The sequence below is a fragment of the Mustela erminea genome, chromosome 3 (genome assembly GCF_009829155.1).
Source record: "Mustela erminea isolate mMusErm1 chromosome 3, mMusErm1.Pri, whole genome shotgun sequence".
Taxonomy (NCBI): Eukaryota; Metazoa; Chordata; class Mammalia; order Carnivora; family Mustelidae; genus Mustela; species Mustela erminea.
Window position 1 is genome coordinate 163,635,482 of NC_045616.1, and position 22,991 is coordinate 163,658,472.

General features: G+C 65.3%; 2 protein-coding genes across 7 annotated transcripts in view; one reads left to right on the top strand and one right to left on the bottom strand.

The window, feature by feature from the left end:
- TERT (telomerase reverse transcriptase) lies at nt 1–19,437 on the top strand. Of its 6 annotated transcripts, none has more exons than XR_004284338.1 (17): nt 1–236; nt 363–1,653; nt 4,597–4,792; nt 6,041–6,221; nt 7,183–7,362; nt 7,699–7,857; nt 10,291–10,386; nt 10,904–10,989; nt 11,899–12,012; nt 12,339–12,410; nt 13,133–13,321; nt 14,650–14,776; nt 15,102–15,163; nt 16,242–16,366; nt 16,966–17,103; nt 17,547–17,741; nt 19,341–19,437. XR_004284338.1 is itself a non-coding variant. In XM_032337834.1 (16 exons), exons 1-16 carry the CDS (start codon nt 18–20, stop codon nt 17,648–17,650), a joined length of 3,339 nt encoding a protein of 1,112 aa, XP_032193725.1. In that variant the 5' UTR covers nt 1–17; the 3' UTR covers nt 17,651–18,399. The 6 variants fall into 6 exon arrangements, 4 of the variants coding, with proteins under 4 accessions (XP_032193725.1, XP_032193726.1, XP_032193727.1 ...); XR_004284337.1 differs by lacking the exon at nt 19,341–19,437 and adding an exon at nt 18,270–18,399; XM_032337834.1 differs by lacking the exon at nt 19,341–19,437 and having other exon boundaries at nt 17,547–18,399.
- Nucleotides 18,390–22,991, bottom strand: part of SLC6A18 (solute carrier family 6 member 18) — a 17,859-nt gene continuing 13,257 nt past the window's right edge. Inside the window, exons 11-12 of the mRNA XM_032337838.1 lie at nt 22,578–22,740; nt 18,390–21,612 (exon numbers count right to left, since the gene is read on the bottom strand). Of these exons, the coding sequence (XP_032193729.1) occupies nt 21,424–21,612; nt 22,578–22,740 (352 nt within the window). The 3' untranslated portion in view covers nt 18,390–21,423. The remainder of the gene's footprint in view (nt 21,613–22,577; nt 22,741–22,991) is intronic.

A 22,991-nucleotide genomic window follows, 5' to 3' on the forward strand; every position in this document is an offset into this window, starting at 1 on the left:
CCCGCCCCTCTCCGGCCATGCCGCGCGCGCCCCGGTGCCGCGCCGTGCGCGCTCTGCTGCGGAGCCGTTACCGGGAGGTGCTGCCCCTGGCCTCCTTCCTGCGGCGCCTGGGGCCCCAGGGCCGGCGGCTGGTGCGGCGCGGGGACCCGGCGGCCTTCCGCGCGCTGGTGGCCCAGTGCCTGGTGTGCGTGCCCTGGGGCGCGCGGCCACCCCCCGTCGCCCCGTCCTTCCGCCAGGTGGGCTGCCCCGGGAACCCGGCTCGGGCCTGCCGGGGCGGGAGGGGGAGGGCCGCGCGCTCGGGCCCCCGGGCCCCCGGACGCCTCGGTCCCCAGCCCTTCAGGACCCGCCCCCACCCCCCGCAGGTGTCCTGCCTGAAGGAGCTGGTGGCCCGGGTGGTGCAGAGGCTGTGCGAGCGCGGCGCCAGGAACGTGCTGGCTTTCGGCTTCGCCCTGCTGGACGGGGCCCGCGGCGGGCCGCCCCTGGCCTTCACCACCAGCGTGCGCAGCTACCTGCCCAACACCGTGACGGAGACTCTGCGCGGCAGCGGCGCGTGGGGGCTGCTGCTGCGCCGCGTGGGCGACGATGTGCTCGCGCACCTGCTCACGTGCTGCGCGCTCTACGTGCTGGTGGCCCCGAGCTGCGCCTACCAGGTGTGTGGGCCTCCGCTCTACGACCTCTGCGTCCCCGCCGCCGTGGCTCGGCCCCTCGGGTCCCCCGGCCACAGTCCTGGGACCTGGAAGGACCTCAGACCCACGCGCCAGGCCTGGAAGTCTGGCGCAAGGCGGCGGCAGGGCAAATCCGGGAGCAGTCCGCCTCTAGCCAAGAGGCCCAGGCGCAGCGTGACCCCGGAGCCGGAGCAGGGGACCCACAGGCCGTCTAACCAGGCCCACCGGGGTGACAGCAAACCCCACGCAGTGACACCTGCCAGGGTCGCTGCAGAAGCCGCCTCTTGGGAGGGAGGGCCCCTTGGGACTCGTCTCAGCTCCACCACGGCACAGCCATCTCAGGGACCCCAGGGAGTACCCCATCAGCCAGCGCACCCCGAAACCAAGCACTTCCTCTACTGCTCGGGAGGCAGGGAGCGGCTGCGCCCCTCCTTCCTGCTCAGCGCCCTGCCGCCTAGCCTGACTGGGGCCCGGAAACTCGTGGAGACCGTCTTTCTGGGCTCCGGGCCCCAGAGAGCAGGGGCTTCCCACAGGACGCGCCGCCTTCCCGCGCGCTACTGGCGGATGAGGCCTCTGTTCCAGGAGCTGCTTGGGAACCACGCGCGGTGCCCATACCGCGCGCTCCTCAGGACGCACTGCCCGCTTCGGACGCAGGCCCCTGGAGAGGCGTCTAGCAAGCAGGCACACGGAGGTGTGGGCGTCTGCCCTTTGGAGAGGCCAGTGGCAGCTCCCGAGGAGAACACGGACCCTCGGCGCCTGGTCCGGCTTCTGCGGCAGCACAGCAGCCCCTGGCAGGTGTACACTTTCCTGCGGGCCTGCCTGTGCCGGCTGGTGCCCCCCGCGCTCTGGGGCTCCAGGCACAACCAGCGCCGCTTCTTGAGGAACGTAAAGAAGTTCATCTCTCTGGGGAAGCACGCCAAGCTCTCGCCGCAGGAGCTGACGTGGAAGATGAAAGTGCAGGACTGCGCCTGGCTGCGGGGGAGCCCAGGTGAGCAGCAGAGGCTGCAGGTGCCTGCTTGGACCTGCAGGACCAGGCCCCTCCCTCCGCCTCTGACCCCTCCACTTTACATGACCTGAGGCAGGCCCTGGGGACACGCGCGGGGAGCAGATGTGGGGATGCAGGTCCAGCCACCGACCACGGTCCCTGGTGGGGCGTGGCAACAAAGAGAGACCCTGGGGTTTTGCCATTTGATCTACCCCCCAAGCTCGCAAGACATCTGAGACTCCTAGATGAGAAGATTGGCGAGCCCTCTCAGAACCAGGGTCACCTTCTGGGGTGTCCATCTCAGTCTCCCACGGCAGGGCTTAAAGTGCACCCGACTCATCTCCAAAGATCGGGATTGTGATGGCCTCCAAGGGGACACCCTTTCCGGTTCCCCGAGAGGCTCTGAGCAACTTTCCAATAACTTGGGCATGTAAGTTTTGTGATTTAATTGTGGGAAAACAGCCCGCCGCCTGAGATCCACCCTCCTAATGAATGGTTTAGTCTACAGGACACGTTGCAAAGCGTAAGGGCCGTGTTGCAAAGCATGTTTCTAGAACGTTCGCACTGGACATGCCTGTGTGCCCATAACCAGCCACTCCCTTCCCAGCGCGGCGTGGTTGACCCTCCAAGGTGTCCGGCACAGCACCGGTGTTCTCAGGCTGCCGCTCACCTGGTGGAAAGTGTTGAGTTCCGTGGCCCCGTCCCCAGCTTCATATGAGGTCTGCCATACCCCGTGCACCGCACACAGGAAGGACCTGGTGCTTTCCCGAGTGACGGGCCCAGCCCCTGGACCTCCCTGTGTCCTTGAACACTGGAGCCGTGGCCCTGGCGGACTGGTCCTTCCTGCGACTGTGGCCACGCACATTGCCCACGGGGCTGAACAGATGAGACCAGGGTTCTCTAGGCATGGCCCTCGGGCCACCGCTTCCACCCTACCCAGCTGGAACGCCCCTTCCATGCAGACCGTCATCTGGGCAGGGCTCGGTTTCTGTCAGGCCAACCTCGACCAGCATCCTGCTTGCCACTCTGCCCTCTTATTCCTGTCCCCATCCCCGGAGGCCAGACTGCTGGGCTGTCCCCATCTGCTGCCCAGTGTCGCTAGACATCACAGAATGGATTCCTGATGGAACCTGGGGAGGTGCCCCCCGCCCCCACAGCCTGTCCCCCTCCGGCCCATGTTGGGCTGGTGGCAGCCCTTGTTCCCTGACCCCAGGCACGGGGGATCTGTGTGGCTGTGCTCTGTCATCCCGTCCCGTGGGCTTACGCATGCCCACCATGGTCTGAACAGTGGCCTTGACCTTCGGAGTGGAGTCTGGTGTCTCCGTAGGGCCTCACTGGGAGGAGAGCCATGTCCCTGCCCCCCGCCCTGCCATCAGGGTCGCCGGCGTGCCTCTCTGAGTGCCCGGCCGGTGATCGGCCGTGCTCCCTTCCTGGCTGTGTCTTAGCTGTGCGCCAGCTTCTGTTTGCTGCCCGTGTCCGGTTTCAGTCGCTTCTGAGAAGTTTCCGCTTCTTGTTCGGTGTCGTCTTTGGTCGGCGAGCTGCTGGGCTCTGAGTGATCTTTCCTGTTGACTCGTGACTCGGTTGTGCGGGGCCTGTCTGCGGGGTCCGGGCTGCTTGAGGTGGGCAGACGTGCATGTCCTCGTGTGTCTGCAGGCCTGCGGCCGGCCATCGCATTCACGCCACCCGAGACCCCCGTCCCTGTGCTGAGGGTGAGATGCTGGAGGCAGTGCTGTCTTCCGCTGGGGCGGGTTTGTCCGTTCCTCCCTGTTCCGATGGTATGTCAGGTTGTACCAGGTGTGAGCATTGCGGATGTGGGGCAGTCTGTGGGGACACGCCCATTACGCTAACTTCTGTCCTGATGCCCCCGAGTGGCGCGCCAGCTCTCTCCTGGCGGGCGTCGGCGTCCAGCCTTCCTGGAGCCTCGCGGTTTGGGCCCTGCTGGTCAGCAGCTGCTGTTTTGGCTTTCGTCCAGTCCGGCGATCTTTGCCACTAACCTGGAGAATCTGACTTCTTTCCTTGATTCTAGACGTGCCCGATGCCCCTCATCTTTCTTCCCAGTTGGTCGGCCTTTCCTGCGCCCGAGTCCGCGTCTGCAGGGAACCACGTGCCTCTCCCACTCCGCGCTCCTTCCCGGTCTGCCCTGGTGGCGGCTGGGAGCCGCGAGCTCTGCTGTCCTCTCGGGGTTCCTTGTCCTGAGCAGCACGAGGGCCTGATGTGATCTCCCACTTAGTTAAGCCCCCGGTTAGAGGTCGTGCTATGTTCTGGTCAGTGGTCATTGATCTCTGTCCCTGCCCTGGTGTCCCTGCCCCTCTCTCACTGTTCTGTCCTCTCCCCCAGAGCAGATTCTGGGTCCCCTTCCTGCCAAGTGCACAGAATAGAGTACAGAGGACAGTTTGGGTCCGTGGCGCGTGTCCCCGGCCGCATGGAGTGACGTCTCATTCCCGTGGTGCGTGTCTACGGTCCTGTGTTAAGTTCTCGCGGCTCTCTGGTGCCTGTTCCCAGCTGCACAGTGTCTGGCTGCCCTTAGCCCCTGCGTGGTTTGGTCTGGGAAGCCCCAGGTACGCCTGGACCCTGCTGCGCGGCGGCGATGCTGCTGAATGGCCAGGGAGAGTGCGTCTCTGCTTCTCCACCCTGCTCGGAAGCCAGGACAGATGACGAAGCCCCTCTCTGTCTAGTAGAAACGTGACGGGGCTGCCTGCGTCGTTGAAACTCTGGTAGCCACGTTATAAAGTAGCAAAGGAAACGTGAAACCAGTAATGTCTTATTCCGCCACAAGTCCAAAGTGTTCTCGTCCCGCGGTCAGCAGACATGTGATAATGGCGTGTGTTCCCCCTCGGGCCGAGGATCGTGTTCCCTGAGCCTCAGTCCCTGCCTGCCCATTTTGAGCAGCCAGTGTGGCTGCGATGGGCAGAGCGGACACTGTGGTCTGTGCCTTTTCCATTCCAGGGGCTTGCAGTGTGCCGGCCGCCGAGCACCGCCGCAGAGAAGGGGTCCTGGCCAGGCTCCTGTGCTGGTTGATGGGCACCTACGTGGTTGAGCTGCTCAGGTCATTTTTCTACGTCACGGAAACCACGTTTCAGAAGAACCGGCTCTTCTTCTACCGGAAGAGCGTCTGGAGCCCGTTACAGACCCTGGGAGTCAGGTGTCTCTGCCTGTGCCGCGCGCTCACGATTGTCTCCATGTGTGCACATGACGGCCCTGTGTCCCATCCCCCTGTGTGTGCACATGACAGCTCCCTGTCTTGCCCCCCCATGTGCACAGATGACAGCCCCCTGTCCTGACCCTCCAGCTGGCTCCATGCCTCCGGGTACTTCTCACTGGGGGTCCCACCCTGGGCACAGACTTCTGGGGCCCCTTTCATTCACTGGAGATGTCAGAGTCTGTGCCACCTGGGGTCCAGGCTCTTGAAAGGGGAGAAGTTTGTACTGAATGGAAACAAGCTCGCAGGCAGGTCGTTGGCTTGACCCTGGTATGTGGGTCAAATGCTCCTCGAATTCACGCAGAACGAGCGGGACGGTCTGGGCCGTGGGTGGCGTGCAGGCAGGATCCGGCACAGGTGTGCTTCGGGTAGGGGCCCCTGAGGCAGAACCTTCCAGCTTGCCTTGCCGGAGTGGCTGCTCGGCTTGTCTGCAGGGCTGTGTCCTGTCCGCTGAAGGAGTGTGTTGGCCACAGGCTGGCTCGGGGTCCCGTCGGGGATAGTCTGCCAGTCTGAAGGACAAGCCCTGGCTAGGAGGCTGTTTCCTCACAGGGTTTGGCAAGGCCCCAAAGTGGCGACATGGGGGCTCCTGGGCTGCGTCTCACACTTGGGCCAAGCCCGTGCCCTGACTCAGCGCATCTCCGCCAAGGGAGCTGGGCTGTGTCCTCCGGCACCTGGGAGGGGGTCGGGCAACCTCTGTTGTGGGTTCGAGGTAACAGTGCGGCCTGTGTAATGATTCAGCTATCTCATGGCTCCTGAGAGTCCTTGTGGGGACTGTGGAAACTGTCCCTCTGCCTGGTGGGCATCAGAGGCCCCGGGGGGTTGGGCTCTCCTACCGCGCTTCCTTGCTGGGGCCGGCCTGTGGGCGGTGGTGGGGGAGAGGCTGCAGGGGGCTGGCAGGCCCACGGAGAGATGGCTCCATTCCTCTGGGGGCCGCATCGGTCACCCCCTCGCCCACCCTTGTCCAAGGGTCCCAGCTGCTCCCGCCTGGGCCTCCCAGGGCTCTGCCTGGAGGGACCCTGGTGTCCGGCACCCACTGTGGGAGGGGCTCCTGCAGGTGGCCGGCCTCGGCGTCCTGGGTGACTGGTGTCTGGCACGGGCGCGTCAGGAGCCCGGCGGCTCTCAGGCAGGCCCGCCCGCCCTGCGCTTCCCGCGCACCCGCCCAGCCGCGGCCCACGAGGCTCTGTGTTTCAGGCAGCACTGCACCAGCGTGCGCCTCCGAGAGCTGTCCGCCGCAGAGGTGCGAAGACAGCGCGAAGCCAGGGCGACTCTCCTGACGTCCAGACTCCGCTTCCTCCCCAAGCCCGGTGGGCTGCGGCCGATCGTGAACATGGACTATGTGGCGGGAGCCAGAGCCTTGTGCCGAGACAAGAAGGTCAGCGCTGCTGTTTCGTTTCTAAGTCAGGAGCCCAGGAACCCCGGCTCGGTGTGCAGGTAGACAGGAGGCCAGGAGGAGGTCCGTGGCGGTCAGGCTGCGTTGATGGGACATGTGCCCACGGTCAGACAAGGAGCCTGTAGGAAGGCCAGGCCTGCAGGATGCTAGGCAGACCCCGGGGACCCACAGGTTCTTGTGACACAAGCTGGCCACGCCGAGCCCCTGGCTTCTGGGACCCTGCTGCTGCAGGGTACTCGGTACTCGCCATGAGCCAACGACAGAAAGAACTGGGTCGTTCACCTGCCACCAGCCTGCTGGGGTTCCAGTGACCCACACAGGGCCTCCCCTCCGTGCCTAGCATACCCCTCCCCTGCAGGATCTCACCCCTGTGCCTTACACCCCTCCCCATGGGTCTCACCCCCATGTCTAGCACCCCCGGCAGGATCTCACTCCCGTGCCTAGCACACGCCTCCCCCGCAGGTGTCACCCCGTGCCTGGCACACTCCGTGGTCCCTGCCAACGGCATCTCTGTCACCAGAGCTCTGACCCTTTCTGAGTGGTTCCACAGAGCGGGGGTGATTTTGTCGTGTGTGTCCCCGGATGAGAAAGCCAGGCTGTTGATGTTGACCGGGGACCGGGTTGGGTCTGTGCATGAAGGGGCGCTCCTCCATGGTGGGCTGCGGGGTCCCTGCCTCGTCTGGCAGGGGCTCGGCAGGAGGAGGAGAGAGACGCCTGCAGCTGCTCTTTCCGCAGTTTCCAGACCCTGCAGCGGGTCCCTAGGGAGAAGCCAGGGTTCGAGGGTGTGTGGGGCGATCGGTCCTCTGGCCCTTCTGGAGTCGAGTCTGGGGGATGCTGGGGGGGCCTGCGGGGTCCAGCAGGCCGGGGCAGGGAGGTCTGACGTGGCTCCTGTGTGATGGGCGTCTTCTGGGGGTGCTTCCCCTGCCCCGGGCCGGCCCCACAGATCCAGCATCTCACCTCGCAAGTGAAGACGCTGTTCAGCGTGCTGAACTACGAGCGGGCCCGGCGCCCCAGACTCCTGGGGGCCTCCGTGCTGGGCATGGACGACATCCACAGGGCCTGGCACGACTTTGTGCTGCGCGTGCGGGCCCAGGACCCAGCGCCCCACCTGTACTTCGTCAAGGTGGGTGCCCGGTTCCATCCCGAGCCCATGCCCGAGTGAGCCAGCTGGGCACGTCTGGCCTGTGGGAGTGGTCCCCCCGACCAGCTGGCCGTGCGTCATGGGCTGTGGCTGGCCTTCATTCCCTGAGTTTGCACTAACAGAGCATCCCCTGGGGAAGCCCCGTCACATTTCCGGGTGTAGACAGGGATGCAGGCCTGCCCTGCTGCTGAGTCTGGGGGCCGTGGCACAGGTGTGTGCCACAGAAACGGGAGACGCTGGGGGTCAGGGTGTCTCGGTCCTCCTGCATCCGTGGGGCCCCCGGGCACAGCGCGTAAACAGCACGTCCGTCCCGCACAGGTGGACGTGACGGGGGCGTACGACGCCCTCCCCCAGGACAGGCTGGCCGAGGTCGTCGCCAACGTGCTCAGGCCTCATGAAAACACCTACTGCTTGCGTCGCTACGCCGTGGTCCGGAGAACCGCCCAGGGGCACGTCCGCAGGTCCTTCAAGAGACATGTAAGAGCCACGGGGCGTGTGCTCCCTGACGAGGGTGTCTTGTGTGGACGTGTCCATGCCGTGGGTCTGCCCACCCTCCCCCAGCCCCAGAAGTGGTCCCACACTCTCACTGCTGCTACGTCTGAGTCTCACCCCGTGGGCCGCTGCCTCCTGCTGTCCCTTTCCAGAAGCCGGGCCCCCGGGATGCCGGCTGCGGCGGGGCTGATGTCCCTGCCGACGCTCCGTGGGAGCCTGGCCTGGCCCGAGGCCATGCCGAGGGCAGAGTGAGCCCCAGGGGCCAGTGCTGCGGGAGAGGGGAGCACTGCGTGGACGCCTGGGCCTCACTCGCTGCCCCTGCCACACAGCAGAGCTGAGGGTCTGGGTGCCCCTCCCCCCTTGCCCGGGCCTGGGGAAGGACAAGCGGCCCGGTCAGCATGTGGCAGTTTCCCGCCACCCGTCAGAGCAGCCAGGCCTGCGGAGCACACCATGATGAGGGTGCTCAGAAGGCTGCCGAGAGAAAGGCGCCGACCCGGGAAGTCTGGGGAGAGCCCCCGGGAGCACCTGCGGCGTGAGGCTAAGTGTGGGTCGCAAGCCCTGAGCCGCAAGGAGTGGGGGGTTGACACGTGTGGCGCAGGTGGCAGCCACCACGGGGTTGAGACGCAGAACGTCACAGGTGCCCACCGGACCCCCTACCCCTCTCCAGAGTGTCCCCTGCTCTGACGTCAGCCATGTGGACTCAGGGACCCGTCTCGAAGTCCACAAATGTGACGTGGGGCGGAACGTGCCCTTCCTGTCTGGTTCCCTCTGCTCCAAGGCGAGCCTGAACGCGGGTGGCGGTCCTACCCTCTCCGGTCGTGGCGGGGTTGCCCCGATGCTGCCTCGCAAGGCTCTGCCTCCTGCTGGGTGGGCATCAGCGGGCGCCCAGGGTGGGGTAGACGTTCCCCCGATGGGGCGTCCATTGGCGAGAGCTCACGTTGCTGTTGGGGCGTTGCTGAGGCAGAGCCTTGCACGTCGGTGGACGGTGCCCGACCACACTGCCATGTGCGCCATGGGGGCCGGCTGAGCCCGTGGCCACGCGATCAGGGCGGCCGCACTGTGCCAGGTCCAGCATCCCCATGACATGCCTGCCCAGTGCCCTGCGGAAGCCACTTGGGTGTCCCCGTGTGTGAGAGGCCCGTGAGGTCAGCTCCTGCTTGCGACAAGCCGTGAGCCACTTGTCAGGGACTTCTCGGGGTTCTTCCCGTGTCTGGTGCCAGCCCCTGGTCCGAGGCTGCCGAGGCACCGCAGGTGCCTTCTCCATCTGTCTCTGCTCTTTTGGTCACAAGCGGGATGTTTGCACGAGCAGGAGTTTCACGTCGACGGAGCCAGGTTGGCAGGGTTGGGTGGCTGATGCCGCTTCCTTTCTGCTCCGCTGTCTGTGTCTTGCGGTGGCGATGCCATCGGGCGTTGCCGTCGGGCGTTGCCGTGGGCGCAGCTCCTGCGCTCAGCGCTCCGTGCACGGGAGCCAGTTTCCGGGACGCCTGTGGGGGCTTGTTCGCGGCTTCTCTCCGTGGGACCCCCGGCTGGCTCGCGCTGAGCGCCTGTCCCACCCGTTCCTCGGGCTTTCAGCCCCGCCAACCCTGCCCTCAGCTCCCAGCGCCCCGGGTGGGTTTCTCGGACTCTGTCTCTGGCTCCTCTTTCCTTTCTCCTTGTTTCGCGGTGTTGTTTGTTGTCGGTCTGGACTGATCTTCAAACCCCGGCTGCTCCGTAGCGGCCTCAGCCGCAGGCAGGTTCCCGGCACGTCCGCTGTGGTCTCCCTCGTGGTCACTCCTGCCGCTGGTGTCCGTGAGTGGCCAGCCTTGAACGAAGCCAGTGAACCATAGGTTTCACAGAATACTGGTTTTCTCTGCGGAGGAGACTGACTCCCCCGACAGTGAGGGGGTGGTGAGCGCTGTGTTCGGATGGCGCTGGCCGCTGGCCCCCTGCCCCCCTCCCCGCCGTGGCCCCTGTGCTCACCAGAGAGCGCCTGGGTCCCCGCCGCGGCCTCTCACTGCCTCAGCGGCCCTTCCCAGCAGCCCCCGGCGCTCCCAGTGCCCAGAGGCAGTGGGACTAGGGAAGAAATGGCGGTTTGGCTCCTTTCTCTGCAGTCTCCTCCGCCCCAGACCAGCTCCTCCATCCTGGTTGCTTGGGTGGCCGGGACCCCCACTGCCTGCTTGGGCTCCACCTCCCACGGTGAAGGTTCAGGCATCAGGGAGGGGTCTTGGGAAGGCAGGACCCCCCCCAAAGACAAAGACAGGGGACTGACCAGGTGGACGGTTCCCGAGCTCCGCGGTCCGTACCTGCTCCCAGCACTGCGGCCTCCCGTTCCCAGACGGCACCTGCTCGTCCCCGGCGTGGACGAGGTCTCCTGCGACATGACCCCCGCCCGCCGGGCCGGGGTGCGCAGCTGTCTCACCCCCTCCTCTTTGCCGGCAGGTGTCCACCTTCACAGACCTCCCGCCGTACATGAGACAGTTTGTGGAGCGTCTGCAGGAGACGACCTCGCTCAGGGACTCCGTGGTCATCGAGCAGGTGGGCGAGGCGGCCACAATGTGTGCCAGGGCGGGGTGTGGACACGGCGGTGGCCCCCGGTTGCGGCTGGAGGTGCCCCGGGGCAGCCCCTTAGGGCGCTACGCCGCCAGGTTGTCTGCCGCGGGGCAGCAGCAGTTCTCGTGGTAAGCTTGAGACCTCTCCCTCGGTTCGATCGTGGGGCTGAACGACAACATGCTCCCTCCTCTTAGGAGGACAAGTTGGATTCACCCTGTGTCCCCGCCTGAAACGGACCCTCTGGGGGAAACGCCTTCCTCCTGCTTGTGAGCGGGCGCTGCCTCCAAGGGCAGGGGACAGCTCAGCCCCATGGCTCTGTGGCCTTTTGCAGAACCAGGGATGGGCTGGCCACCGCGGCTCGCAGACCTGTGCTCACTGGCTGCCGGGCTCCTGCCCGCCGCTGCGGGACACACACTGCAACGTGCCCTCGGGCCGGCATCCCCAGGCTGGATCCCGGCCAGAGTCATGGCCCGCCCGCCCACACGTCCGTCTGTTCTCGCAGAGCTACTCTCTGAACGAAGCCAGCAGCGGCCTTTTCCAGCTTTTCCTGAGCTTGGTGTACAACCACGTCATAAGGATCGGGGGCAAGTGAGTTGGGGTCCTTGCCGCCTTCCTGCGGTCGCCTGCAGACCCTGCGGCCGTGGGGCTCCTGGGGCTTGGGGAGTCCTTTGGCATTTAAATGTCAGCAGATAATTTTTTTATTTATAGAAACAGAAGCAGACTTTCCTGGGTGAGTGCCCACGGGGGCCCCCGGGGTGGGGTGAGAGCACGGTCCTGAGGGTTCCGGCTCACGGTGGAGGTCGTTAGAGGTCAGCTTGAGATGTGGGCACCTTCCTGGGGATCATTCCCGGCGCTCTGGGAATCAGAAGCTTTTTAGTTAGAGAATGTTTCGTTATTCTCATGTTATGACTGACTGTGGCACTTGGTACCTGTAATTACATCTGAAATGCGTCCCGAGAAACGCTGCTGACGGGTGTACCGCGGGCCGGCCTCCCCAGAGGCCGCGTGCTCGTCCGCAGCACCCGGACCGGAGGGGAACTTGCTCTGGGGCAAAGGTCATTGCTGTGTCCACCCCCCGGGGCTCCCTCAGAGGCGCCCCCCCCTGCTTCTCTGCTTGCGGGGACCTTTATAGAAAAGGTCAGACCCATGTGGACCGTTGCACGTGTGGACAGACATTTGTCAGGGCTCCATGGGGTGCACAGTGGCCCTTGAACCACGTGTACTCTGGGGTGTGCGCCGGCGCCTGACCAGCCTGTGTGTCTGTGCGTGTGTGGTCTGCTTGTGTGTCTGCGTATGTGGTTTGCATACAAGTGTGGTCTGTGTCTGTCTGGTCTGCGTGTGTGTCTGCGGTCTGTGTACATGGTCCACACGCGTGCTGGTCTGCGTGTGGTGGGTCTCCGTGTGCGTGTGGTTTGCGTGTCTGTGGGCTGCGGCACATGTGTCTGTAATGAGTGCGAGGCCCACGGGGCCTCCTCCTACCTGCGTCCTGTCCCCCAGGTCGTACATCCAGTGTCAGGGGATCCCACAGGGCTCCGTCCTGTCCACCCTGCTGTGCAGCCTGTGTTACGGGGACATGGAGCGCAGGCTGTTTCCTGGCATCCAGCAGGACGGGTATGGACCCTCAGGGTGCGCGTGCGGCGACTTGCTTTCACCTCCACCTTGCGTTTCGGGTCCGCCGGGTGTGGACAGGGGCCAGTGGCTCTGTGTTCAGTCACGTGGGGGGTCATGAGTGGGTCTCGAGTGTAGGTTTAGTGGTGGCTTTGAGCACCTGGGCGTTCCCACCGGCTGTGACCGCAGCTGTGTCCCTGCCCGTGCGCCCCGGGCACTCCCACGACCCGCGAGGTCAGCCTTCCGCTCAGTCCTTCGGGGGAAGTGACTTTGCACCTGTCCTCGTGAACGGGGACGCCGCCGCAGCCCGGCTCTCCCATGCCCTGCAGCCTGCTCCTGCGTCTGGTGGACGACTTCCTGCTCGTCACGCCCCACCTGAAGCGAGCGCAGGCCTTCCTCCGGTGAGTCCCCCACACGTGTCCCCGTGGCACTCCCGGTGCCGGGGGGCCGCTGACCTGGCTCCCGGAGCAAGAGCCCCCGTCGCGAGGCGGATTTACGTTTGCCGGGTGCCCCATGCAGGCTGCCAGGTGGAGGGTGGCCCTGGGGTGTGTCTGCGGGACTCGTGCTCCCTCAGAGCCTGGGGACTCCCCTGTGGCCAGGCTCGCGGTGACAGGTTTGTCCACACAGCCAGCAACCAGAGCAAAGCCCCCTTGGTTTCACACTTTCTCTTCCCCTGGAAAACCACGCTTGAAAGGAAGGCCCTGGACGCCAGGCCTTGAGCAGGACGGCACTGAGGGCCCCATGTGCCCGATTTAATTCTGGCAAAATATCCAACCCCCACATGGGCCCAGGCCTTGTAGCAACCCTGTTTAGCAAGTCCAGACAGACCGTGTCCCCCACGTGGCCTACAGGGAGAAAGGGGGGCCCCACGAGCATAGTCACTTCTTTTCCTGCGCGTGCAGCACAGCCCCCTCTGCCGTCCGCCCAGTGTGCTGCGCACCCCAACTTCCAAGGGGCTCCGGGGAAGCAGCCCCACTCCCCAGGGCAGCACCCACACCCGCCGCCATGTCCTTGGCTCCGGCTCCCTCCGGCTCAGCACCGTGGCCGTCCCACTGAATGAGTGCCCCAGCGCCCCTGGCAGTGCCCCCTCCTCCCAGGCGCTGACCTGGCCGCTCTGCTTCAGGACCCTGGTCAGGGGCGTTCCCGAGTATGGCTGCTCGGCCAACTTGCAGAAGACGGCCGTGAACTTCCCCGTGGAGGACATGGCCCTGGGCAGCACGGCGCCCCTCCAGCTGCCGGCCCACTGCCTGTTCCCCTGGTGTGGCTTGCTGCTGGACACCCAGACCCTGGAGGTGTCCTGTGACTACTCCAGGTGAGTGCGCCCACAGAGGGGGTGCAGCGTGGCATGCCCCCGTTTCTGCCTCCGTGTGGGATGGGTGGGTCACGGGTCGGGGTGCTCAGTGTCCCGCGCAGATGGGGCAGCAACACATCCTCTTTGGGACTGAGCACCCTCACTAGATGAGGGATGTTCTGGGCTTTTATTGGTAAGAAGAATTTGTGCAGGAGACGGGGTCACCGGTGTGTTCTGCAGGGACACTGTAAATCTGAGTTCAGAGGTTTGGGGACCTGCTGGGCACAAGCTCCTGAGGACACCCCGTAATGCGCAGCGTGGCCTCCCTGGGGAGCACAGCTGTGGTGCATGCAGCCTGCCGTGTACATAGCACGTGGGATCCTGTCCCAGTGAGCTCGGGCTGCGGGGCAGGGTCGTTTCTGCTCGTGGTCTCTGCCGTGGGCTCCCCGTGTTCTCTTGTCCATCTCCGCTCCGGCATCTCTCATGTCTGTCTTCCTCCAAGGAGGCCTGTCAGGGTCAGGGCCCACCTACGACCTAAGCTTTAATCAGTTCCCATGTGACCCACGTGTCGTGTGGGTTGGGGCTGTGATGTGGATTTGGGGACCCAGGTCAGCCCCTCATGGCCAGTCTTCCCTGAGCCCGAGCGCTCCCAGTGCGACCCCGGGCTTGGCGCGGACGCAGACTTGGGATGGGCGTGGGTGCGGGAACGCGCTCCTGTGTAGCGCCGAGTCTTGACTCCGTGGCCTTGCAGGGGGCGGCGGGGGGGCTCCCCTGACTCCACGGCCTTGCGGGGGGCGGCGGGGGGGCTCCCCTTCTCTGGTCGGCGCCGCTGCTGTCCTGCTTGTTCCCACGGTGCTCTTCCCAGCCTGCTCTGCCGGCCCCACCTCCCCGGGTGGACCCACGTCTCTGCTGCTGTGTGTGAAGCCCGGCCCCCTTTTCCCGCTCTGTCCACCCCCATCTTCGGTGGGTTTCTCCTCATCCCTGGGACGCGGCTCCGATGCCCCGGCCTCCAGCCCTCCCTTGCCATCCGGCCCTGACCAGCTCTCTGCTCCCCAAGAAGCGCGGGCCAGGCGTGTGTTCGCGCGTGACGGGCACGTGTGCTTGAGTCTCGTGGACTTTACTGGCTCTGCGCCATAGGCCGCTAAGGGTGAACTCGTTCGTGACCCGGACTGTGGCCCGGTGTGTGCGGTGCGGGGGTGGGGGGCCCTGCCCGTCTGCGACCCCGCAGCCCAGGCCTCCCCCGAGGGTGGCACCGGGCATCGTGTGCAGGGCTGTCCCCACGCACCGGACAGCAAGGGTGGGCGGGCCTCAAGGTTGCGCAGCTCAGCGCGGGCCGCTCTGTCCCACAGCTACGCCTGCACGTCCATCCGCTCGAGCCTGACCTTCAGCCAGGGCACCCGGCCCGGGAGGAGCCTGCGGCACAAGCTGTTGGCGCTCCTGCGGCTCAAGTGCTGCGCCCTGTTCCTGGACCTGCAGGTGCGCGTGCCCGGTGCGGGGCGTGTGTGTGCGAGTGTGTGCAAGCCTGTGCCTGGGCACCCAGGTGCAGATGTCCTCGGGCCCCCCACCGCGGCCCCTCCTTCTGGGCGGTGGGCATTCCGGGTGTCGGGCCCCTCCCCGTGGTGGGCGTCCAAGGCCTTGGGGCCCAGGCTTGAAGACCGCTCAGCCCTCCCCTCCCCATCCCTGCCTGCGGGTCCTTCCCGCCGCCCCTGCCACCCATGGCCCGGCTTTGACCTGGTGATAAAGCGCGAGGCCCACATCTAAATTCCAGACGTGGTCGCAGCGTGTCTCTCTTTGTGACCAGGTGAACAGCGTCCGCACGGTTTATGCAAACGTGTACAAGATATTCCTGCTGCAGGCCTACAGGTGGGTTCCCCCGCCACACGGCCACACCACAGGACTGCGGCGGCCCCGGCCCTCCCTCAGCCTGGCCGTGCGCCCTGCCCTCTGGTGTCCCAGGATTGAAGGATGCGGTATTTGCCGGGTTTTCACTGCAGACTTGCAGCTGTGTGTGTGCACCGCGCGTGGTTGGAGGCGCCGGTCCCGTCACCAGGCAGCAGTGGGTGGCCAGTGTGGCCTGGGTGTCCCCACTCTTATGCACTGACCAGGACCCTTGCAGGGGCCTGGCGTGCGAGGCAGGTGCAGGCATTGCGTGTGCAGAGAGGAAGGCAGACGCCACAGGGCTCAGGTTGTGGAGGTGATTAGGCAGGAACGGGAGGGCCCGCGGCCTCTGGTGTCCCCACAGAAAGGTTGTGGCCCCCAAACAGCCCAGCTGTCATTCCTGTCCCTTTGACGAGAGCATCTCAGGCCCCATGTGCTTCCGGAACATGCCTGGTCCCTGGATGGCTCCAGGTCATCTTGCTGAGAACTGGAGCATGGCTGGGCAGTTGTGGGGCCCTGCCCTGCTCGTGCCTTCCTGTAGCTCTTTGGGAGACACTGCCACCTCGGCCCCTGTTGACCCAGGTGTCACAGTGGCTGCCGTCGCCTCAGACACAAAGCCAGGCTTTGGTCTGGTTTGCAAGGGAGACCTGCCCCTGGCTGCTCAGGGAGCCGCTAACTTCCAGCCACAGTCAGGACAGTTGGACAAGGGGCCGGGCATCCGTGTCAAGCCTGGGCGAGTCTGTGTGACCTAAAGTCGTGCACTGTTGTTTCCAAAGCTGGCTGTGGTCTCCCACTGGCAGGACAGGGCTCCCACCTCAGCGGGTTCCCGTGCGTGTGAAGTCAGGTGCTCGGCGAGCAAAGCACAAGCCCGTTGCTCCAGAAGGGGCCCGGGTGGTCAGCGAGAGCAGGAGCCACCTGGGGAGGGGCTCGTCCTGTGGCCCCGGGCACGCGCAGACACACAGGAGCACACGCACACGTAGACACACGTGCACATGGACATAGGCATGAGCACGCACGCGTCCCAGCCCCAGGGCTTTCCTGCCACGAGGCGTCCCTTCGCCAGGTTCCACGCGTGTGTGCTCCAGTTTCCGTTTGACCAGCCGGTGAGGAAGAACCCCGCCTTCTTCCTCCGCATCATCTCGGACACCGCGTCACGCTGCTACTCCCTCCTGAAAGCCAGGAACACAGGTGTGCGTGGAGGGCCGGGGTTATTGGGTGCGGCTGATGGGTTTTGTGGGGTCGGCTGTGGCGCTGCCAGTGTATGGGCCCCGGCACGCTTACGGTTACGGCGCGGCGCGGCTGCGGGCTCTGGGAGCTCGCCCGTCGGGCCTGGGGGTGTCGGCACCCCCTGCCCCACCTTGGTGCCCTCGACCTCATGCACAGATCCAGGCCCACAGTGAGAGGAGGCTCGGCTCGGGCCGGTCTGCAGCCCGGCCTTCCTCCAGGCATCCTGAGGACCATCCCTGCCCTGCTCTGCTTCATCCCGGAAGCCGCTGGCCGGTCTGTAGCTCAGGCCGCACCACGTCCCTCGGGCCCGTTTTACTTCATTTGGTGTGGGTTGCTTTTGAGAACAGGACCAAAGCGCCTGGAGTCAGGGTTCCCTGGGGCCTGTTTTGGGGCTGATCTTGAATTGACGTTGACCGTTTGACCCCCGACCTCTGCCCCTGCTCCCCAGCTCGTGGACGGGGCTGCAGGGACCCTAGGCAGCATCGGGCACCTCGGAGCACGTGGTCTTAGCCTGTCTGTCTATGTCACATCCCCCCACCACGCCCCACCCCCCCACGCAGGGATGTCCCTGGGGGCCAAGGGCGCCTCCGGCCTGTTTCCCTCCGAGGCTGCGCGGTGGCTCTGCCTCCAGGCCTTCTGGCTCAAGCTCGCTCGTCACAGTGGTACCTACCGGTGTCTCTTGGGGGCACTCCGGGCAGGTAAGTGGAGGCGCCCCCTCTGCTGTGTGCGCGCAAGCAACGTCGCCCACGTCTGCGTGGCGGTGGGTGGGTCCAGGAGCCCCCGTGGTGGGTGCCGGTGCCCTGGGTCGCAGGCTCTCACCCTGGGGCCTCGCATGCCCCCCTGCTCACTCGACCTCCCCACACCGCGACCCCGGTCTGGGGAGAGGCCAAGGCCGCATCACTCCCTCCAGCCCCACTGGCCTGGCTGTCGTCTGCACTCGCAACCTATGTCCCCAGGCCTCTGCCCTGGCTGCCCCAACATGGGCAGGGGGAGCCCCAGCAGCAAGTCTGTCCTGCACACCCCAGCCCACCCAGCCCCCCGAGCTTGGCCTGCACAGGGATGGACCACACCTGTCTGACCTTGGCCTTGCGCAAAGGTCAGCTTCTTCCAGGGCATTCTCACGTCACTTTTCCCCTTCCAGCCCAAGGGCACTTGTGCCGACAGCTCCCGAGGGCGACACTGGCCGCCTTGGAGGCAGCGGCTGACCCTAGCCTGACTGCAGACTTCAAGACCATCTTGGACTGACCACCTGTCCACACAGCCCAGAGTGACCTCCAAGACCCCCAAGCCCGGGCCTTGGGACTTCACGCGGTGGGAGCTGCCGGCTCACCTTCAGGTCTGGACCTTTTCTCCCCTGAGTCCCTGACACTTGAGCTGCTGGCCGGCGCCCCCTGTAGAGGTCTGCCCCCACGTCCTTGGGGAGGAGAGCCTACCCAGCACCCTCTCCCCATCCAGGTGGTTTCCTTGTGCTCTTCGGGCACAGACCACCAGGAGAGGGCAGGCGGGAGCGCTGGGCTGGCAAGCCGAGCCTGTCTGGACCTTTGTCACCCTGCCCTGCCCCTGGCTGGGGACTCCCCCAGTCTGCACACATGTCCCTGAGGGCGCCTGGTGGTGGGTGTGGTTCCTTACCGCTGCCTGTCCAGCACCCAGGCCCGTACGGTCTGTGCCCCGAGCCGTCCCCGCACGGCGTCCAAAGTCTGTGCCTGCTCAGCTTTGCCCAGAAGCCAAGGGCCCAGTCAGCTGTTCTGGGCTGGACCCACCCGCCCATCCTTGTGACCTTGCCCTGCCCCCCACGGCCTCCTGGAGCCTGAGTGTCTGGCCCGCTGCGCCGCCACCACCCCCACTTCCGACTCCTCCCCTCCAGCTCTTGCTCCACACACGGTGGCCCTGTGTCATCTTGGTGGTGCTCCTCTGTGTGGCCACCTCCCCCTGGACCTGCCGCTCCCGGTTACTCCTGGGAGCCATGGAAAGAACACGCCAAGGCTTTGCTCTTAGAGGCTTCTGTTTTCCGCGTTCATATTAAACACAGCCTGCGTGGGCGTCTGTCCTGTTTTCCATAATTACAGACACCTGTGCCTGTGTCTACACATCATGAGAGGGGTCCTTGGTCTGCTGGGGTTCCCAGGGGTCTTCCTGGGGCAGGTGCAGCCAGACCATGAGTCAGAAGGACCCCGCCCAGCACCCGCCCCGTCTACGGCGAACTCTGGCCTTACTGTGGACCCTGGGAGGGGTTGGGCAGCCAGGGCCTGAAGCCCAGAACCCCGGGTCTCCTAGTGAGCACATTTCTCTGGCTTCTCCATGTCCGGGGCTCTCCTGGCGGCTTCCTTGGAATGGGCAGTGGGGGCGCAACATGAGGGTTTGGGAGGTAGATGGTAGCCCACTGCCCCGCGTCCAGCCCTGGCCCCGCCCGGGCTGCTGGTCTTCCGCTCCCGTGCCCCGGACGTGTGCAGGCAATCGTGCCTGTGTGCCCCGTTCATCACCTCAGCCCAGAGGCCGTGTTTGCATCTGGACACATCGACCAGCAGGGCTCGGGCCGGGAAACAGGTGTCGTGGGGACGGGCTCTGCAGGAGAGGCTGTTCGAGCCAGCAGGAGTGGGGCTCCTGCTAACGCACCGGGGAGCCCCCCAGGCTGAGGGACAGTGAGGGCCTGCAGGAAAGGCCAGGTTTGGGGGGTGGTGCTCTGCTCAGGGTCCCAGATCACGGCTCTGGCGGGGGCCTAGGTGGAGGATCTTGGGGGGAGTGAGCGGCCCCACAGGTTGTGGCAAGAGAGGGTCAGCCTGACCGGGCAGCAGTGGGGTGACCCGGACAGAACTTTCTGGGAAAGGCAGGTGTTCATGGCTGACCTGGGCGGTGAGGTGGGTGTCAGCCCGAGCCGTCCTGGGGGCTTGAACTGCACAGGTGTTCCTCCACCCCAAACAGATTTCTGCTTCAGCAGATCTGGGGAAGGGCACCGCGTCCCAGGGGCTGCACAGACACATTTATGGAGGATCCAAGTCCACGCAGCGGTCGTAAATGCAGTGGGTGGAAAATGCAGCGGAGATGAGCCGAGCGGAACCGGGCCCCACCCAGCGTGCACACCAGCCTGGCTGCGGTGGTGCCCCCGCTGTCAGAAGCAGGGAGGGCTGACCTACCCTGCTGGCGCGGACAGAGCCCGTAGGGACACCGCCAGGACCCCACACCAGGCTCCCGAGCTGACCTGCCACTGGCCCCCACCTGCTCCCAGGCCCCAGGGGCCCATTTCTGGCATTCGTGTCACGGACCAGACCCTAGCGGTCAGCCGTCCATCTGTCCCCAGCTTGAGTCCCGTTTCTCGGGTACAGATGGTCTGTCAGCGTCTTACTCGGGATCACGCCTTCTTGCTGATGTGTCGAAGCCCCGAGAGGACTGGTGCTTGGTCGGGCTCAGCTCACTGAGAACCCTTTCTGGTTCATCTCCTTAAAATCAATATGCGCACGGCTAAACCTCCTCAGGTGAAGAGTGAAAATGAGATTTTTAAAGCAAAGGAAAAGACCCCAGTTTTCTGGTGTTTCCTGGGTCTGCGCTGCGTGTTGGAAGGCTTGCTGACTGCTGTGTTCCGTGGCGGGAGGAAGAGCGGCTTGAGTGCTGGTGCTCCCAGGACCTCACCTGCCATCCCCCGGGTGTGTGCGTGCACCTGGACACCTTGCTCACCTGTGAGGACGCCGAGAAGGGCTCGCCAAACCTGGGTGGGCCCAGAATCCCCCAGGCACCGTGGGAAGTGGAACAGTGACGCCGCAAAGATGCCTCTGCCCTGACCGCAGAGCCTGGGAGTGCTCCCTGATGTGGAACAGGGGACTGTGGGTGCAGTGGGGTTAGGCAGCCAATCAGTTGACCTCGGGATGGGGAGATCATCCTAAATTATCCAGCTGTGCTCAGGGAAACCCCAGCATGAGGAGACGGTGTTGGAAAGACACGGCGAGGACTCACCGGCCTTGCTGGATTTTTGATGGAGGAAGGGGCCACAAGCCAAGGGTCATAGCATGGCTCACCCTACCCCCGGGGCTCGGGGGCACACTTTGGGGGGTGTTCTTGGGCTCGCTTCATCTTAATACTCAGCTCCTCTGAGAGGGGCATTGGAGCAGGAGCTTCTGTTTCCCGGGGTCTGGGTGGCCTAGACAAGGGCAGCCCCAGCAAGCACGTCTGGACCAGGCTCACGGCGGCCTTTCAGCACCCTGGACAGCGCCTCGCTGCTCTCCCGGGGCGGCTTCTCGGTCACGCCATCGCCCCCGCAGCGTGAAGGGTGCACACGCGCTGTGGCAAGTCAACACCACGCCTGTGTGTCTGGGCCAGCCCCTGAGACCTGATCCCTGCTTCACGGATGAGAGAGAATCCGCCTTTTTGGACTTTCTTGACCCACATTTGAGTCTCTGAGGAAATCTTTAAAGAACAGAGTGGTGTTTCTCAGCAATAAGGTCAGGAGAGTGTCTAGCACCTGCCTGTGCTCGTGCGGGGAGGCCCCGTCCTGGGGCAGGAGGAGCCAGGCCGTGGGTGCAGTGAGGGTTCCCCGCACACAGGAGGCCTGGGCCTCGACACAGACCTGGGCTCCGGCTGACCAAGAGGGTCCGTACAGGTCCCAACAGACCCGCCCATGCCCCAAATGGTCTTGGCACAGAAAGGGGCTGCCCTTCCGTCCACCGCGGGGAGAGCCTACATGCGCCCCACTGCAGAGCTGTGACGTGCGCCTCCTCGGGCTGCTCTGCCAGCCGTGTGGCCTCGGGGCCCGCCTGCCCTTCGGCCCTTACGTGGACTCACTGGGCACAATGTGCGGCCCCACAGATAGCTCCGTGCGTCACCCCAGAGGGCAGGGCCCTAGGGGCTAGAGGGACAGCGTGGACTGTGGTCACTGATCTGGGCTGTGCCATGAGCAGGGTCGGCGGAACGCAGTGGGGTTGGGAAGCAGCAGCCACAGGTCAGGGTCTGGGCAAGTGTGTAATGGGGTCCAGCTCTCTGCCAGCAGGAGGCTCATAGGCCAGTCCCCCCTGCCACCCCCAGCCCGACCCTCAGCTGGCCCCTCCCTCCTGCAGCTTTGGGCACCCGTCCTGCCAGGTGTCCTGCTTCTGTCTGCGCTTGGCGAGCTGCTGGACAAGTGCCACAGCCGGGACCCACAGTGCGGGCAGGAAGCACAGGAGGACGCAGGCGGCCTGCACCCAGCCCGGGTACAACTTCTCCTGCCGTAACGGGAACCATGCCTGCGGGGACACGAGGCCATAGGTGAGCCTCTGGGGAAGGGGCAGGCGAGGCTGACCGTCGGCCGCAGGCCCTGAGTCGTGTCGGCCGCCTCCCCCAGCCTCTTCCTGACTGAGGCTCCGTCTGGGGTGGGGGTGGGCGCGGTGGCAGCGGGGAGGTGAGGACCCAAAGGTTCAGGTTTGGGGCTGAGCCTCTCGTGGGGATGGGGTCCCTGAGACCCAGGCCTGATATCTGGGGCTGTCTGTGGAGCGCCCCCCACCACCCTGAGGGGCTGCACAGCCTCGGGGCCGCGCTGGACCCCGTGTCCCGCTCCGTAAGAGACGGTGGCATCTTCCCCCCAACGTGAGGTGTCTCTTCTGAGGTCACCGTGAGGCATGAGTGTGGGAATCTGACGGGACCATTGTCATGAAAATTCTTGAAAACCATGGTGCCGTTCCTCCCTGGCCCACCACTGGCGACGTGGGGCCACTTGTGTAAGGAGGGCTTGGAACAAATGACTTCTGTGCTCCCGAGAAGGGACAGCTCAGTGAGGTTTGGAGGGATGCGACGGGTGGCAGGTCGATGGGGTCCCCGCAGCTCAGGGTGCCGCCCAGGGGACAGGGAAGGGCTGGCAGCAGACTGCCCTGCGCTCCCTCTCTTCGGAGCACACCAGCGGCAGCCCGGTGACACACACACCTTCCCTCCACTCAGACCAGAGCAGGTGCGCACGGGCGGCCCCGCAGCACCTGAGCAGCGCGTCTTGAGGCCTCGTCCCCGGCTGAGCTGCCCCGGGGACCTGGAGGCTGCTCAGTCCTCCTGCCACTGAGCCTCGCCCAAGTCCCTGCCAGGGTCGGCTCTGATGCCCCCAGGGCACCCTGGACATCTGGCGGCCACGAGGTCACTTAGGGTGATATCTGGGTCCTAGACGGCACCAGGGAAGGGCCAGGGCAGGCCCAAAGTGGCTCCCAGTGCCCCCCAGAGGACCTACGTATTGGGGATCCCAGGCCCTGTAGCTCAGCGGCGTCCAGGCCAGGACAGCAATGTAGGCCACGAAGATGGTCAGCAGCAGCAGCGGGCTGACGACCTTCCAGGTCACCCGCCAGTAGAGCCCAGGCCGCCTCCCAGTCATGCAGGCTATGTCATTGCTGAACCTGTCACAGAGACACTGGGCTTGAGCTCACCCACCGACCTGCTCTGCCACAGCCTTCAGCCGGTGTCACTGAGCTAGGGCCCACAGGGGCTGTCCCCAGCACTCTGTTGCCCCACACCTTTCCTGGGTCATGATGTGGAAAGGTCATCCTGCTGGGACACAGGGCTGGGCAGGGAAGCTCCTGGGGTCTCCAGTCTCTGCTAGGGTCTGGGGGTAGAGGAGGCCAGGACACACGGGGGCCACGGCAGCCAC

Coding starts and splice junctions, on each gene's coding strand:
- TERT (XM_032337834.1), top strand. CDS start 18: ATGCCGCGCGCGCCCCGGTGCCGCGCCGTGCGCGCTCTGCTGCGGAGC. Junction 10,990..11,898: donor GTCATAAGGATCGGGGGCAA/GTGAGTTGGGGT, acceptor CCTGTCCCCCAG/GTCGTACATCCAGTGTCAGG. Junction 14,777..15,101: donor CCCTGTTCCTGGACCTGCAG/GTGCGCGTGCCC, acceptor CTTTGTGACCAG/GTGAACAGCGTCCGCACGGT.